Source organism: Carettochelys insculpta, chromosome 6 (assembly GCF_033958435.1).
Source record: "Carettochelys insculpta isolate YL-2023 chromosome 6, ASM3395843v1, whole genome shotgun sequence".
Classification (NCBI taxonomy): domain Eukaryota; kingdom Metazoa; phylum Chordata; order Testudines; family Carettochelyidae; genus Carettochelys; species Carettochelys insculpta.
This window is the reverse complement of record NC_134142.1, coordinates 57,344,318-57,363,405: the sequence shown is the minus strand read 5'-3', so window position 1 is coordinate 57,363,405 and position 19,088 is coordinate 57,344,318. Positions and strand designations below refer to the sequence as shown.

The 19,088-nt window shown below is 38.0% G+C and overlaps 1 protein-coding gene across 2 annotated transcripts in view; it reads left to right on the top strand.

The window, feature by feature from the left end:
- The window catches only part of FMN1 (formin 1), a 360,158-nt gene that overhangs the window by 308,181 nt on the left and 32,889 nt on the right, over nt 1–19,088 (top strand). For both annotated transcript variants that reach the window (XM_074996955.1, XM_074996956.1), the window contains exons 16-17: nt 12,542–12,593; nt 16,944–17,093. In XM_074996955.1, coding sequence (XP_074853056.1) covers nt 12,542–12,593; nt 16,944–17,093 — 202 coding nt within the window. The remainder of the gene's footprint in view (nt 1–12,541; nt 12,594–16,943; nt 17,094–19,088) is intronic.

Genomic DNA, 19,088 nt, shown 5'->3' with positions numbered 1-19,088 from the left:
GAGGGATGAGGGTACTAGTTAGATAAATAAACAACGTTCTGGTATTTGAGAATTGGAAAGTAATTTTGATGAGAAGCAGCAACTTAGTTTTGTTGTCCAAACTTTTGTGTCCAAACTTGCACAAGGTAAGCAAGAAATGGGGAGGAGAAATTGCTTCACAAAATTATTTGCTTTGGTTAACTGTGGCGTTACCAGTGCAGTTCTGCAAATGTTTTTAGATGTGATTTCTATCCCTAATTTTGAATTTTGGACTCCCATTGAAGCCAATGGGTAGATTTCTGTTGGGTTCAGTGGTAGTTGAATGCCCTAAATACTTATATGCTTATTTAGAATGTCAGCTTTTTGCTTCCCGGACTTTCTCAAGATTTGTTAGTACTGTTTCTAGGACAATTAAATCCCATCCTAACTGGGACTTTTTAAGCTCAATTTTCATATAAATAGTGAATAATAAACATTGTGTCTCCTACTTATAATGCATAAATATTATTACAGTAGCATTTTGCCACTTGAAATGTTTAAAATCAAATATCTTTATTCCAGCTAAATGTTTTTATCTATGGATATATTCTTAAAAGAAAGTATTCTGGGCAAAGCCTTTGTTTCCCTGTCTTCAAAATGTCAAAGAATTCGTCATGTGTTCACAATTATCTTTTTTGGTTTTGCTGAGAATGAAGCACATAACTTTTTAGTGTCAGTAAAAAAAAAAACTTCTTTAATGTAAAATATTTTATTTTCCAAGATACTTAAAAATTAAATAGCTCTACTAGAAAACTTGACATTCAGACAGAGTATTTCAGTTACTTAAGAAAAGACAAATTTTAATATTATAGATACAAGTACATAATTTTGTTACATATGTCAATAATTTTGTGTGTGGCAGAATTCAACATTTTTATAACTTTGGATAACCAGTGTTCATTTTTAAGCATTTTTTATCAATTTAAATGTTCACAGTTTCAGGAAAATTTGTGTGGGTCAGACAATAATTATTTAGTGCCCAAAGACACTGAAATTCAAAAAGTTAAAGCTTCATAACCATTAAAATACAAATTGTCATAATGTACAAAATATATAGCCTTAAATTATCTCTGAAAAGTTTGCAAACAGCATTTTTCTTTTTTGTGTATCTGTAAATTTTAGTTATTAGAAATATTTGTTCATTGTTCTTCTTTATGTATACTGTGAAATCAAAGTTAATTCCTATTTACTGATAATCTAATCCTTCCAAGCCTAATAATTTTTTAAGATTTAAACTAATTTTGTAAGCCTGCAGAAGGCTCTTATATTTTAATGGCACAATTATATGGATACACAAGAGAGTCCCATGAAGAGAAAAGGAATTCCTTTTGACTAGGTTGTTACATATGAATAATGCTGATGTGATTTGTGTTGGCTTTCATTCTTACAAATAATGTTTGAGTGGCATACTGGGTGAGAAACAATGGTGTCAGTCAAACCAGATGAATTTAGCTGGTTCATTTTGTATTTATCTGGCCCTGAACAGACAACAGTCTAACACGAAATACAACTATTAACAGTTAACAATCTTACTTATTGAGGGATGGCTTAGAGGCTGAATTATGTCCCTCTGTCTCAGGTATTTACATGGTGCCAATCACAGAAGTATCTATGAGCAATACTTAACTCATTAGAAATTGCTGCTTTAATAAAAAGACTTTTCCTTATATCTTATCTGACTTATAATAGGCCTGTTTATCAGAGGGCAGACAATGATTACATAAGCAAACAAGCATTTGCCATCCCTTCCTTGGAAATACCTTTGGGGTGTATTTTAATTTTTCTTTTAATCTGTCTTCTATTTCTATTCTTGTATTTTCCTTTCTGGACTGAGCTGTTTCTAGTTTGCTGGTGGTGAAAGCCCTCTCAGGAGATGGAATGTACATCTTGCTCTGAACATGGTAATAAGTATGCCCATTTGAGGTACGGTGGAAGAGAGTTCTGCAATCCTGGGCTTGCCTGCTGAGGAGGCCCAGCCCAGTCCTGTCTCATCGTTGTGAATGTTAACGTCATTGTTCCCAGCAACTGTATCTGACATGGCAGTTCATGGTGATGAACAGAGGCAAGATCTCTTCCATAGCCCTTGAGGGCCTTGAAGCTCCTTAATGAACAGAAAGTGATTGGTACATTGGGATGATGTTTGTCACAACTGTGTTGTACAAGAATAGCTCACTGCGTATTGGGCTATCTCGAGCATCTTCATAATATTCTAAGGTTACCCCATGGTACAGTGTGTTTCAATGACTGAACTCTGAGGTGATGAGTGAATCATGCTGGTAAACTCTGTGTTCAGAAGAAAAGGGCTTCCCAATCATTGTGATTGGTTGTGTCACTGACTCATTTGTGAGTAAGTACCTTTGACACTTAGTGCCTCAGTTTCCCCTGAGTGAAATAAAGATAACACATTTACATGAGAAGCCTCTGTCAACAGAAGTGACTGTTGGAAGTGACTTCCCTGCAAAACTCCTGTCAACAGATTTCATCTACACACAAAAGCAGGTGGAATGAGCAATCCGCTCTATTGACAGAGAGCAGCCAGACTGCCCTACCTCTCTTGACAGAACAGCTGCCAGGAAGCCCTGCAACAGGGCTTCCCGATGAACTGGAAGTCCTATCTGTAGGCAAAAGGGCCCCAGAGCATATACATGGCTGCTGTTTGACCGAACACTGGCGCGAGAGGCAGTATACCTGAATGGGAAGAGTTATAATGCTACTGGCGGATGTGTTGGGTTTTGGAGATATACCCATCTAATACAGCTGGACGGGACCATCAGAGGCCATCGAGTCCAGTCCCCTGCCCTGTCAGCAGGAACTATCACCATCCATGAGATATATGGCTTTTTTTTAAAAATCTGTTTGCCCTAGATCCCTAAATGTCCCCCTCATGGATTGAGCTCGCCACCTTGAGTTTAGCAGGCCCACGCTCAAACGACTGAGCTATCCCTCCCCCTGACAAGCTATTGACAAAGCACAATTGCCATGTAGGTGCATTTTTTTTCCATCGGTAGCCTGGTTTTTTTGGGAAAAATCCCTGCTATAGATGCAGCCTTTGAGCTGTATGGATAAAAAAGCAATAAATCAGAAATAGCAAACCAGACATTTCTGCTCCAAGAGTGACACCATTTGGGAGTTGAGGAGTAGTAAAGAAACCCAGGCTGGCATAATAGTTTGATATTTGGTGGTGGTGAAGATGCCCTTAATTAGTGTAGTGTGACGGTTTTGATAATTCCATGAAAAGATTTTCCTAGAATTGAGTTACATCTATTTTGCTTATCTTGTCCAGGCACCAGAGAGTTGGATGATAAACTATCTATGTTTGGGACAAAGGAATTGAAGAGCTGTGTCATCTGTGTAGTGCTAGCATTAAAGTCCATATCGTCTCCTCAGTTCCTATAATGAATGAATATATGTAGAATAAAAGGAAGGTGGTGGCAGGTTGAGTCTGTGAGTATTCTGTAAGGAAAAGCTTGTTTTGCTCAAACAGAGGTCAAAGTTGTTGCTGCAATTGGGTTATTGTTTAGGGGTGGAAGGTCTGGTGATTTTGGTAACATGGAAGCAAAATAAGAAGGGCTGATGAAGAGCTTCTAACTCTGTTGTTCACTTTTATGATGTATAATCACCACCCTATGTATGTATCATTCCTGTTATTGGGATTAGAGGAGTAAGCACCCTTTAAGGATATTTAATTTAATTTATTTGAAAATTCCCTCCCCCTTTTTATGGTACCCATAGAATGTAGGAGATCTTAAATTCTCATTCAACACTGCCTATTGACCACAGTAGACATTTAACTATTGTATTTAAGTTTTAGGACACTTGTCCATTTGAAACAGTCAGATTTGAATACAAAGTTAGTTCCATTTACACACCTGCCTCAAGGCCTTCTGCCAGTTTTTGAGGTTTAAAACTTGCATTTTTTGGAGTAGAAGTATTGTCTCCTTTGTTGCTATGTAAAGACAAACACAGACAATGGAAAGACTAACTATATACAAACGGGAAGCAGTGACTCTGACTATTCTCAAAGTGGTATCTAATGCACAAAGTAAGCAAACAGGAAGAATAGGTAACATTTTTTCACTAACCTGACAGTTATACTAATCCTAGGACAATTCTCTTCTATATAAGTTTTCTTATTGCCATCTTAACAGTTCATCTGAGCCCTTTTCAGTAATGCATCAAGCCCCACCACATTTTTCTTTGCAAGTAGCCACTTTCCCCTTCTGTTTAAAACTATATTGTGTAAAAGATTTGAAAAATAGATGTTATAAACTAGGATTATAAACAGAGTTACACAGTGTTAAATGAAAATTTAAATAGTCAAAGTTTTTAATAGAAAAGGGGTTTATTTTTAGCCTGGAAACAATGATGTAAATACACTATTACAATGATTCTTTCATTAGACTATCTTGAGTATTTCTGAATGATATTTTGCTTGACAGTTGGGATTTTATACCCCCCCCCACACACACACACACAAAAGGATCAGTTAATAGGACTCTGAAGACAAGAGACAGACTTGATTCTGGTCTAAAGTTTGCCATTGATTTTGCTGTGAGTAAGTTACTCAGCCTTGTCTCTTAATCTCTTTCCTGATCAGTAAAAAGAGCATGATCATAATACTGTTCCACATTTACAAAGTACATTGAAAGGTGTTGTGTAAGTGTTAAGTATTATGTTGTTATACTATCTGAAAAAAAGCAAATTTAAATCATGCTTTTTACTGTTTAAAGAAAATATTTCATGAACATAAATAATTTTTAGAGAAAAGTATACTAATTTTTTAAATAATTACCTTTCTTATACATAACTCTCAGACTCATCCCTATGACTGTGTACTAGATATGGGCCTTTATAAACAGGAAACCCACAAAATCAGAACAGACTTCTTCTGAAGTCATTTCTGTTTCTCCCGTGTAAACAATATGAAAAGCTTTTCATAATAAGGATTCTGGTATGAGTGTAATATTGATCAAAACATTTGAGAGTTTCAAAAGAAAGCCTAACAAGTCAGGGAGCATGGAAGCAACAGGTGGAAGAGGGAATTTTGGATATGCTTTTACATGTTTTTATTTCATATATTCTTCCATTATCTGACTCTTTTTTCACATGCTTAATTTTGAAGAATGTCTGAACGGTACCAATATCTCTCTAACTAACATACCAACACAACTTGCACTGCTAGATATATTTAGTTTTTTATGAATTCACAATTTCTTATCTAAAGGTGAAGTAGCAAAATCTTCAAATCAGTTTATTCTTCAGCAGGTTTACTTCTTGTCTTTAGAGATGGTCCTTTGATGTTAGATCTGAAATTTGTGAGCAGGGCAGTATAGAGAAATTTACAGCATTCCCATTCTGTGGATATATACACTTCTTCCTCAAAGACCCGTCCATTTGGCACATTTCACCAGAAGTTAAAATTTATAAAAGTAAGATTTCACTTTACTGTTGCCCAGTTTTAAATATAATAGTGCAGTATAAACTCTTACATTCAATTTTATTTTTAAATAGGTTGTTTAGCTTATTTCATGGCCAAATCACTTACCAAATGCAATGCTGCAAATATTTTATGATGTCACTTTTTCCACTGCATACCAGAGGAAAAGTTGTGAAGGTGGGCAACTGTAATGCTTCCTAGCAGCATACTTTCAGAAGGTCAACTGCTTCTTCTCAATAATGTAATTTTTCCATTCATGCTTTTTAGTGACAGTCTTTGTTTCTTAAAGAACCTTCATAGCTTTTTTTATGTATACAGAAATCTAGCAAAGAAACAGATGTGCTCCATATAAAATATGCAATAAATCTTGTCTCACAAATTCTTTGCTCTGAACTTTCTGACAGAAACTGTCAAATACCCACTTTAATTCTGGTATAAAATGTTCACTTTATGTCATGGCGCCAACCACCATATGCCGGAATAAAGTCAGTAACCAGCAATAAAAAAAGGCAACATAAGCACCTTTGAAACAGTACAAGCAATCAACAGTGAGAAAGGACTATATAAATCTATGGAGAATTAATCTCAGCTTTGCCACTATCCTGCTGTGCATTTACAATGAGCCTCTGCTCCCGACCACCAGAAGTGGCTTACTTTGCAAAAGGACTGTGTCCTAATGAGGGGGAAATGAATGAAAAGGAAAGCAGTAGGTTTTATACCCCTATTCCTTGGATCACCTAGAAGAGCATGTCCTAGTGTGTTCAAACATGTGGGGCCACTACACATCTCTCATTGCTGTACTTTAGCTGATCATGTGAAACCAATCTTTACTAAGCTCAATCAGCAGAAATGACTTCAGCTTCATAAATCATTGTTATCATCCCACAGGAGGAGGTAATGGTATGGTTTTTCTCTTCTAAAACATTTCAAACCACTGGTTTCACAAGCTTTTCTGAAATTAGTTTCATTCCATTTGTACAATTACCCATTCTTTACCCACCAGAGTGACTATTGCCTCTGTCTTCCAATTAACTCATTATTTAGGTATTTACATCTAACTTATGTTTTAGAGAAGACCTGTTTCCTATTGATATTAACAATCATTCATCATGCTTTCGAATGCATCACCCTTGCCATAAGAATGTGCTGATCCTTAAAGTTTTCACTGATGCTTGCAACAGAAGATTGTAGTTATATTAAATCTGCCTGGTTTATTTTTCCAAACAGAGAACAGATTGATTTTAAACTTATTTTGTTTTAAAGGGATTAGAACTAATTTTCCAGTTCTGTAAACTGTTTGAATACGCTTAGTCATCTCAAAGAGATTAATCTACATAGTCACCATTGGAATCAGACCGCAGCATTATATAGTTGATTTTTAAAAAAATAAAATTAAATTAAAGGTTGGATATGTTTTTGTTAAACTTAAGTGATAGCAGGCTTTAAAGCTATTTACTTTCTGAAATCATAAGAGGAGGCAGTAGTTGATTGATGTAGGCTAAATTGCATTTCAACAGAGTGAAATTTTAACCGTTTTCAGTGAAACGAGAATTTTCAGAATTCGATTGTTTCCATAGAATAGAGAAACACGGCATTCTAATTTTAGTCCTGATTTTATAGAAATGATGATAACTCTTTGTTCAAGTTAACAATAAATAGCCTTAATGATATTTTAAAAGATATTTTTCAGAATATCAATTCAAGCATCAATTAAAGAAAATCTTCCATTTAAAGAAAAATGTTTTAAACCAGAAGTGGACTAAATACGTATTATAAAATTCATTCTTATGAATTCTTTCTTTCCAATCCTTCCCTAGAAGGGGGCAATTTATGTTGAAAAATTGAAAATATCTAGGTAACGAATGATCATAGAATAACTGGCTCAAAAGTTCATGACTCTAAAATTCTAATAAACTGAGCTTCAACACTTCTTCCAGCAAATTTATAGACAGCATTATCACTTTTAAAACAAAGCATCATTTCGTAGTTTCTTTTTTATTACCTCTGATAATAAACACTTTCTCTAATGTGTATTGCTTGATTGTGTTCTGCAGTGTATACAGAATACATACTGGTGTAATGTAACCACTTGTCTTTGGTAATATCAAGAATACTGAAAAGTTTTATAGTCTGATGCATGTTCACCAAATATTCATTAGTTCTCAAAGCACCCTTTTTGTGTAGATAGAGTAATTCCATTTTACGGATAGTGAAACTATAGTAGAGAAATTAAAGCGACTTGTCCAAGGCTGTGCAGACTTGTTTATAAAAGAAAATTTTGTACATGTTTTTTTACACCAGGTGCAGCTATGCTACTTTTTGAAACAGTTCATTTATTAACATAGACGAACTGAGTCTGTTTTCAAAACTGATTCAGAAAAACATGGTTAAGACCTCATGGAAGCAAGTGTGCAAATAATTTAGAATGGCTTCTGTTTGTCTGTGTCTGGCATTTAAAGTACTTGAACATTTCACATTAAAAATGTGTCCAGTTTTTTAATATATACAACATCAAACCTTCAGCTGTAGACAAAGGAGCAAAATTATCTTCGACGGAAGCCTCAAGGGTAAGTGAAAAACCAACAGTTTAAAGGATAGAAGGGACCCCTATGACCACCTAGTCTGACATCATGTAAAAAAAAAGCCATAGAATTGCCCCATCCCCCTAAAATAATTCCTGTTTGAACTACAACACATCTTTTTTTTTTAAAAGACAAAATTGATTAACAAGTTGCCAGTGATGGAAGATCCACCACAACCTTTAATAAATTCTGTCAGGGGTTAATTATCCTCATAATTAAAAAATGTGTGCCTTATTTCTAGTCTGAATTTGTGTAGCTTTAGCTTCTAACAACTGGATCTTGTTATACCTGTGTAAATATAATTGTTGCTTTGTGCACACAGTTTTGCATATGTAAAGTAATTCTCCCAGTTGGGTGCAGTATATCACATATTCCAAAAAGTCAGGGAGAAATTGTTGTGCTCAGTTGCAAATTGATCAGTGTTTTATTGCTCATAAACATGGTAACATTTATTATTTCCTATCCCCTCCAAAAAAGTAATGTTGAAATGTTAGGTATTTTGTTTTCTAAATAAGATTATTCACAACTGCATCCCTCTTTTTTAGCTTACATCACTGATAAAAGAGCTGTATGTATTAGGCTGATAGGCTAGCATAGAATCAAGACTTAACAATATAGATATGGCAAAAAACAATATGTAATTTCAGTGTTACCTGATCTAGTTTGAGTTTCAAAAGTTAGTTCAGATTCATTAAATTATCCATAGAAAATTAATCAAATAGAAAGCAGCAGAAAAATAAGTATAAAATGAGTAAGAAAATTTCTCATTATTTTTAAAGTGTTTCATGTGAAGTCAAAAGACAGCAACAATTTGCACAGGAATGGTGAGAGCTACCACATGAAATAATTTGCAGTTAGCTCAAGTTTGGATGTGATTTTGTCAAATCTGAAACGTGAGGCATAGCTGGATCTCATAGGTATGTGGACAGGGTTCATTTGAGAGGACACCCGATTTCAATAGCACCTGTCTTCCTCATATTTTTCAAGAAGGGTTCTTTTGAAAACAGGGTTTGTTTTTGAAGGAACCCTGTTTATACTACCTTTTTTTTCCCCCGAAAACAGCACTTTGAAAACAAGTGGGTGTCATTATGCAAATGAGGCACATAATATCTGCATCAGTGTCTCCTTGCATTTCCGATTAGCCTCATTTCCATTCCCCTTCCAAAAGGGGAATGTAGTGTTGATGCAGGCAATGCATTTTGAAGTAGTCCTCAGCTATTTTTAAATAGAGCATCTCATCACAATCAAGCCTATTTCAAAATAGAGCCATTGGATGCACTATGGCTTATTTAACCCCTACTTTGAAATAGATGTTTTGAAATAGGCACTATTCCTTTTGGAATGAGGTTTGCGTATTTCAGAATTACCCAACTGCTATTTCAAAATGGGGGTTGTGTTGTATAGGCACTAGCAAAGTTATTTTGAAATAGTGGCTGCTAGTTTGAAATAACTTTACTGTGTAGATATACCCTTTGATTATTTCCATTGTCCTTTATATTGTACTTTTCAACACTGAAGAAGATGGTAAGTAAAAAGGATTAAAGGAACCTACATAAAACTTCATTGAAAATCATACTGCAAAAGCTTGCCAATCACAGACTGTTAATTACCAGCAGTTAATAATACACCTATAGTATTGCATATGTTGGTTGAAACCTAGAAATGGTTCGTGCAAGTGATGATAAAATCCAAGTGTCCGTGTAACTTGGCTAAATATAAATAAATAAATAAATAACCATGCCACTGAGTGTTGACATACGTGGGGTAAAAATATTAAGCCTGCCAAAATAAAAACAATCTGATCTAAATTATTAGTATTCATACCATGTGAGTCATTTATTAATAAAAGAATGTTTCAAATGGTAAAAGGAAGGAATCTAGAGAACTCTTTAACCAAAGTGGTCGGTTTCCGATTATGGCACTGTGCCCTGAGCCTGCAATCCCACCTCGTTATCATTTCTCCTCCCCTCAATCCTGCCCTCACTCCCCAGCAGTACTGACTTCTAGAATTTTTTTTCCTTACAGATAGGAGTGAGGATTGATACCCCCAGGCCTGGGAAAAGACTTCAGGCAGATCCAAAAAAGGACTTAAGTGCCTATCCCCAGTTTTAGGTACTTCAGTATCATATTTAGGTGCCACTGCAATCCGCAAAACGACCTCTCAGCTTCCATCAAACCCTGTTGTGCCTAAGGGCAAGTCTGTGCTAAAGGGGAAGGTCAAATTAAGATACACAACTCCAGCTGCATTCGTTATGTAGCTGGAGTCAGTGTACCCTAATTGAGGCTTCCATGCCATCTACACTGTGGGAGGTCAACGGGAGCAAATGCTCCCATCGACTTCTCTTAGTCCTCATGAGGAACTGAAGTAACAGCACCAATGGACACACCCTGTGAGGTCAATTTGGTATGGCCCTACCAGGTGTGCGAAATCAGACTCCAGAAAATTGACTGCATCAGTGTCAATCTTCCCAGTAGTGAAGACATACCATAAGTTTCTGCCTTTGTGCACTCACACTGCCACCTCACTCTAGAGCTACATCTACACTAGACAGTTTTGTCAAGAAAACCTGAGTTTTGTTGACAAAACACATGATGTCCACACTAAAAATGTGTTCTGTCAACATACTGTCAGCCAAACTCAGCACTTTTGTCAACAGCCTTCTGCCGCTCCCCCAAGAGGCAGAAAGCCTCCCTCGACAGAATCAGTCAACAAAAAAAGCATTGTGGACACTCCGGAGGTCCCTCTGTTAACAGACAGGGCTTCCAGGTCACCAGGCAGCCCTGTCTGCTGTGCTTCCAATTGGCCATTCTGTCAAGAGAGCAGCCAGGCAGTCCAGCTGCTCCCTGTCGATAGAGTGGATTAACAGAGCGATTGGCTTTTGTGTCTGGCCACAAGGTGTCGACAGGAGTTTTGTTGGAAGCACCTGTAGTTAAGTAATTAAAGTGGAATGCTTCAGCAAGAGATATTTGGAGAGACCCACATTGGAATATCCCACTATCTAGGAGCAAGGGCTCTCTAAGAAATGAGGAGCCCCTATTTTAATCCCGCCTCATCAAGCAGTTCAGTACCCATGTTTAAGGCCTCCTGCATTTAAGGTGAGTTTCCTAGCCACTGGCATAAATGTTGGAAGGAAAGCTTTGGCCTTAGCCTTCTTTGCCCCCATTTTGTGGGGAGTTATGTGCCTGCTTCACAATAAACTACTTAGGCGCCTACAGTTTCAGACCCTGAGAGAGGGCTTCCCAGCTCTACAAAGTACAAGCAGAGATATGTACTTCCCTGCAGACTGATCTTAGGTAGCTGAGAGGCATGTGGGTTTACGACACACTTCTCTTGTCAATATCTCCCATGGCTAAATTTAGATGGCTATTTGTGAAGCTCTCTGACTTCTGTGAATTGTCTTCTGAGGTGCCTGTCTCTCCATGTTCATTATATGGGGAGCTTAGGCTCATAATTCAGGCTTGTGGATTCCACTGTTGTTCCAGGGATTTTCTAGGCACCCAGAAGGTGCCCAGATGCCTGAGTGTTGCAACATCTAAGTCCCTTCAGGGTCTAGCCTTCTAGCATAGCTGCCTTTCCTTAAATGTATGTCTACATAGGGATAAAAGACCTGCTGCACAAACATGTCTGGCCCAGATCTCAGGCATGGCAGCTGGGTTAAAAATTGCTGTGTCCCCATTTGAGTTCAGGCTGGAGCCAAGCTCTGAGACCTTCCACCAAGTTTCCCAAAGCTCAGGATTCAGGCCAAACTTGAACATTTGTACAATATATTTTTTTTTTGGCCTTGGAGTCTGAGCTCCACAAGCCTGAGTCAGCTACCCAGGGCCAGCCACAGATTTTTATCCCTGTGAAAAGTCCACACTCCAGAGCAATGTAGTTGTAGTTATACCAACCTAACTGCTCGGTGTACGTACTTAATTAACTCAGCTACCTCTCTGATATTGATTTGAAAATCACTCTTTATTTAAAAGGTTGCCACTTTATAGGTGGATCTGGCCTAAGAAAAGTCCAAGTTCATAGTAATGCAAAATTCAGGACTTCTAGTCCATTTCCCTATGGCTTTGTCTTTTCTTTCAAAAACAAACAAACTATAACCATATTTTATCAACAATTGTCAGTGAAGCAGTAACACCAGTGTAGGCTCTATTGTAGACAGGACCCTTTGGTCAGGCTAGAGACAGGGAATTTTTACCTGTGTGTCATTAAAACTTCTGAAACCTGTTAATGCTACCACTTCCACCAGTGAATCTGTGCTATTAGTGATATAAGGATAAATGTTTTTGCTCGTGCAAATGTCTCATGTAGATGGCATTTTGGTCTATCCATATTAAACATACATTCAGCATGTGGTCAATAGCTGAAAAATAATGAAATATTTTTGTTATGTGTAATATGCAAGCTATCAAACCTGAACATAATAAAACAACTGCTATATAAACATTATAAAACAAAGAGTACAGTAGTCAGATTCTTATTTAAAATACCAATTTTTTTTTCCATTTGCAGCTAAAGAAGAACACAAGACAGAAGAAAGGTGTTTGGAGAATGCACAAAAAAGGTAAGTTCTCCAGTCCTTTCAAAGAAATATTTAATCAAAATGAAAGATGTTACTGGTTCCAGGAAGTGGACAGCCATTAAATAGGAAAGTCTACTGTAGTTCAAACATACGTACTCTGTGTCATACTTTCTTATGTCTTGTTCCAGGATAGGATGTAAAACAAGTGGTTTGAACCAAATAATCTACTGCATATTCAGTTTAAAATTTTTTTGATCAGTGACTTGAATGTTGGTCTCAGAATAATTGTTTTATTCAGGGAAAATGTATTGGAGTGCAAGGGGGGCTGACACACTCTCCAGGCCCCTAGACAACATGGGGGGAGATGGGGTCAGCTGCATGCTCCTGGAAGGGGCAGGACCTCAGGCAAAAGGGGTGGAGCTGAGGCAGCCAGTCCTCAGTGCTTCCCAGAACATGCTATGCTGGCACCCCTCGACCCCCAGCCAGCCCTGAGAATCACCCAAAGTGTGCTGGGCAGGGCTTCAGCAGTGATTTCAAGAGTCCAGGGCTCTGGCCACCACTGCTCTTGCAGTAGCAGCAGGAGCCCTGGGCACTTTGGAATTGCTGGGTCCTGGGCAGTTAGTTGCCTCTCTTGCCTGCCCTTCTTCCCCACCCCGCCCCTGGTCAATGGGTCTGTGGAGTGCTATTTTACTCATTTCTCTTCTAGATTGCAAAATAAGTCATATTAGGAGCTTGTGGCATATGCAAAGTTTTAATACAAGATCATTTATCCATGTCATATTTTGAAAAGGGAAGGCAGACATAGGGAGAAAAAGTCAGTGAAATTGATGGTGTCGGGATAGATTACAGACTGTATTACTCAAAATATATATGTTTCTTCAGAAGTTTTTGAAGGGCACAAACAGAAAAGACAAGTAACAAGATCAGACATGACATCTGAAATCTGGAAAAAATACTTGCACAGAAATCGTATATGTAAGGCCATTAATATATAAAAAATACAGAGAACTCTTTCATATGCGGCATTCTATTATCCAGAACTCTCACATAACCAGCATTTTAACCATAAGTACATTTTAGTTACATTGTCCATAAGTATGGTATAGTGAAAGTAAATACAAAAGAATACAGCAAATACAGTATAATTTAAAGTGTACAATAATACTGTTGTTGGTAAAAGTACTCTGCATACACTTTTGTTTGTTTTTTAATATCTAATCTTGGGGTTTTTTTAGTGTTAGGAATTGCCAGGTAAACCTCTCTGTTATCCAGAATATTTGAATATCCAGCAACCTCCCGGTCCCAGAACTGCAGGATATGAAATAGTTTACTGTAGCAACACACAGAAATCTTGAGGTGTTTCTTGTCTCACTCCCAAGCCTCAGGTTATCTTTTTGCAAAAGTGCAGCCAGATCTTCAATGTTTTAACATATCAGCTGAAAGATAGATGTAAATGTGTTAGCAAACATTTTGTCCTGATGAGAAATAGCATATTCATCTCTCTGTGTGTGCATTGTTTTATATGCTCACCTTGCAGTGATACAGATTAAGCTAAATTAATTTTATGTGCATCAGCTATTTGTTTTTCTGATTTCCCTTCACCCTTCCTATTTTGAGTGTTTTGAAGATATGACTTATTAATCTTAAATCCTTTTCTTAATTTTAATTCTTATTCATGTTCACCACTGTGCAATTGCTACTCAGTACCACCCTGAACACGCACAGGCCAGTTCAACTGACTTTCTATTTGCTTTATTTTGCAAAGCAAATAGGGTACAAACTCTGACTTTCCCAGAGTGACTGATGTAACTTTGAGGAAAATACTCTATTCATCATACACAGCAAAAAGGTTAAATCCCTGTGTTAAGTGCAGAACTCAACCGTAACCATAGAATTTCCATATGAACACATGATATTAGATATCCAAAAAAAAAAAGTAAATGTGGCAACACTCGGCATCACTATGACAAACTTTCAGGCACCTGAAAATCACTGCGATTTTCAAAGCCTGGGTTAGGCCTCTGAGCTCCCTATACAATGAATAAAGGGAGAAAGGTAGCCCAGAATAAGGCTGACAAAAACAGCATCCTAGGCAGCTCTTCATCTAAACTAGCCAATGGGAAATGCCAAGACAAGGAGTGAGTGCAAAGTCCCACCCTTCTTTTGCAGACAGACATCACTCTGTGGTGTCCATCAGTTCCGAAGCAACTGGCAATAGCAAACTAGCCACATTATTCTGAACATATATGTATTGTTCAAGACAAATAGGCACAGGTGGCTAATGGCTAGCCTGTTGGACATCATCAATCTAAATGCAAACTTCAGGGGGGTGCTTGGGATTCTCACTTGTAAACCCACCAGTAGAGTTAGATGCCCAGGCTGTTGCTGCAAGAAACCCAGGGTGAGAGTAGGCTATTCACTGTACATTCACCTTTCGGGGCCCACACTAGTAAATGTACTCCGAGTTTGTCTGCTAGATTGGACTTTGCAAGTGAGTTAAGCAGAGGAACACCTGTTCGTGGATCACTTGGGGACTCATGGAGTTGGATGCCTGGACTGCAGGTGCGATGTCATGCTCATGGTCAGAAACATAAACAGGCCCGTTGATGAGTGGGGGAGGGGCAAAGGGACAGTTGATGCCAACCCCAGGGTTTGAGGGGTCTGGTGCTCCAGCCACTGCTACTTTGGTGGCAGCAGCAGCTGGTGCATCAGGCGTCTTTGAAGTATTGTGGCAGAACTGCTCCAGCTGTGCCTGGCTGTGAGGGAGTGTGGGGGACAGTGCTGAAATCTGGGTGGTACTGAGATCTGACTGCTTTTGTCCCCACCCCTTATGCTCTTGGCCCCACCCTTTCTGGGTGCATGGAGCCAGACCCCCTTGCACGTTACCCTGCCTAGGGAAATCTTACTACAGACACACAGGGTTTTATTTTTGTGAGTTTAGGCACCTACGGGATTTGGTGGGAGTTGAAAGAGGGGTTTGTAAATCCCAATAGGAGCTGGGTCTGGGATTTAAGTGTCTACAGTAACAGTTAGGCACTTGAGTCCTTTGTGAATTTAGCCCATAATATGCATGTGTGTAAATAGATCAGCAAAAAAGGGAATCCACCCAAAGATGAGTTGAAGGGCATTAAATGAACTTATATTTTATTCTTTGCAGAAACATACAGTTTTTAAACCACCTTTATTTTAAGAGTTTAGCTTCCCATGTTCAGGAATTAAGAACCATTGACAGTTGTTAACAAACACAACTTCCCTTTGTCCAAAAGTAGTTGAAGTTTCAGGAGAAGTGAATTCCCTTGAAAGATTTCTTATGTTGCCTCTACTGTTAAATAGTGGCATTGTTTTTAATCATTATTTGCAAAACTAGCCTGAGAGCTATTTTTAATTTGTAGAGAAAATTGATTCAACTTGAACAAAAGCAATAAGAATGTGTAGACTCTCTATACTTTCTGTTTCAGGTTGGACATCTCATAACCATTACCTGTTTATCTGTGAAACGATACACTAATGGTCCAAATGCATATTGCATAATAACTTAAAATACCACACAAGTATGTTGAGCAGGAAAAGAGTGTTTTAGAAATACTCCGATAAAGTGCAGAAACACTTTAGCTGTAGTATAGAATAATAAAGTATTACAACACTGACAGTAAAACTTGCCTATTGTTACTGCTTTTATCAGTTTGCTTGCCCCCTCCGAAAGAATGATTCACTGTCACTGTATTAGCTCTTTGCAATCCAGCTATTGGGACACACTGACTGTGGGATTTGTGCTACTGCTCTGAGCTGCTCATCACTACTGAAAGTCTCTAAACTATGGACCAGGTGACTCTTGGGTTGCTTATTGCTGACGATTGTTTCCAATTTGGCATACAACTCTCTCTTGTTGGCCTTTAATCATATAAATAAAACTAAATTAGCTCCCTTTTCTCTGTTGGAGAATAAATATTTAAGTAAAATCATCTCAGAGGAATAGCCGAGATAGTCTGTAGCTTCACCAAAAACAAGCAGTCCTATAGCACTTTAAAGACAAACAGATTTATTAGGTACTGAGCTTTCATGTGTAAATTCCACATCTTCAGATTATAAGTAAAAGTATAACTTGAAATTTGGGTAATTAAACTATGATTACTAAGAATGAGTGTCCATGATTTGCATACATGATTTATACATCAGTGATGTCTTATGCACACTCACCAAATTATCCTCTTAGGGAAAGAAAGTAGGTGTTGGAAGGTTAGGCATACTTGGCACGAACTGCTGTTATAGTTTTCAAAGATAAGGGGAAGTAGTGGTAATTATCAGCATTGGCCACTGAGTCAGGAACTGGCCCTCAGAGAAACTAAACTTCTCCAATGGGCTTTACGTGTTGACAGCTTTTCCCCCCTGTAGCTTTGAAAAAATCGTGGGATACTTCGGGATAAAGCCAAAGTCTGGCGAGAAGGAGATCACACCGAACTACGTCTTCACTGTGTGGTACGAGTTCTGCAGAGACTTCAAGACCATTTGGAAACAAGAGAGCAAAAACATTTCCAAAGAAAGGTAAGGTTCTAATAAAGTCATTAATACTATTTCAGATGTCTGGGAAACTGTTCCTTCTCAACCGAACAAATTATACTCCCATATTTCACAGGCGTCGTTGTTTTCTTTCAGATCAAATGGACATCAAGGAAAGATTATTCCCCCAGGGTATGCAGGAAAATTCACCAAAGGCATGCTGTCCCCACACAAAGATAAACACATATAATCTGATAAATTACACTTTCTTAACCCCTTCCAATTACTAGCTAGTAAAATGAAAGGGGAGCTATGCTAATTTGTAACAGATTGTTTCTCTGTGTATTTTCATGTTGAACTAGTCTAAATGAGGCGATATTGCTGTCGCAGACAGTACAGACAAATAAAAGTGAATGCTTTTCCAGTTAATATACTGCACTCGCATCAAAGGGAAGCCCCTGAGATTCAGGCCACACTTAGCACAGTGTTGAAGCCCAGCACTGAATTTACAGCACCACTTCTGACTGTTGGTATCCTGCTGAGCACATCAAACTGCATGCCGCTAGATCTCACCACAGTCGCCTGATTTTATGGGTTTGAGTTTAAAAAAAAAAGAAAAAACTAAAATACAGGTCTCGGCCTGTTTTTTAAAATGGAAAGAGAGGCAAGCTAAATCCCTTCCTTAAAAAGAGAAAAAATGGTCTATTGTAGGCAGATACATGGTGACCATGTATTTTTGCATTGGAAAAGTACTGGATGGGTTGTAGTACATTCAAATTTCAGAAAAATGGATAATTTACTTTCAGGGTGAAATATAAATCTGGGTACATATTCCAAATTCAACTCAATAAAATAAGAAAGCAGACTTCTGGAGAACATATTGGTGTGAATAATAAATGCACAGGCACTTAAGTTGTTCATTTTGCTCCAAATCAGAGTGAGTTGTTGGTTTAACCAGTTATTATTGAACAGATAAAAGCCAGTTTTTAAAAACATGCTGTAAAAAGCATAAATTCCCTAATATATTTAAGATATCTGAATATTCTTCAAAGATGGTGTTAATTACAGATCATGCTGTTTTTAAAAACTTAAATAACATAGTATTCTGGAACATTCATTTAGCAGCATAAAAATCCTTTAAAATGCTTACTTTATGCAAGATTTACAAGGCTATCTTTTATATTTGCTTGTGCCTGATTTAACAGGTTATACATCTGAAACCATATAAAATCAGCTGTCATTTAGCAGACTTCCACAGTACAATAGCAAGATGTATTTCCTGGTGAAGCATATCCTTTTAGTATCATTCCATTTCTAGTCACAGGGAACATGAATTTATGTACCAAAAAAAGATTGAGGGCACACATTCTTATATAGTACCAGGATTCTGACTGTGTATCAAAGTCCCATGAAAGGTAAATTTGATTTTATAATGCTGGGTTTCAAATTTGAGTATCCTCACCTCCCCACAAAGTCCTGACAAAGTTGAGTTAGTTCTGCCACACTAAATTGCCAAACATCGACTGTTGCAGCAGTGCATTGTGGGAACCTATCCCACAGTTCCCTCAGCCCTGTAGCATTCTGTGGTTTTTTTGCTGGTGCAGTATGGGAAAAAATGCCTCTCAAATGATTGTAGGTATGTAATGTCATCTTCTTACATTGCATTACCCTCATTCCCTCCTGTGGAAAGCAAATGGCCATTTCATTTTTTCAGGAGACTTCTGGCAACAGCCAGCCCCCACAAGCTTTGACATGAGGAGGAGACTTCCCGCCCCCCCCCACCGCCAACCAAAACCAGTCCCCACAATCTTTGCCATGTGGGGGCGACTTCCCTCCTGGCAACAGCCAGCCCCTGCAATCCTTGCTGTGGGGGGTGAGACTCCCCCCTCCACGCCCAGTGACAGCCAGCCTCTGAAATCTTAAATTTGTGGGCTTCTAGTTACATCACTTCCTGTGCACCTGGACAGCATCACAGGTGCTATCAGCCAGAACAGACAGCTATGGGGCATTGTGGGATACATGTGGGACTCCTCTAGAAGC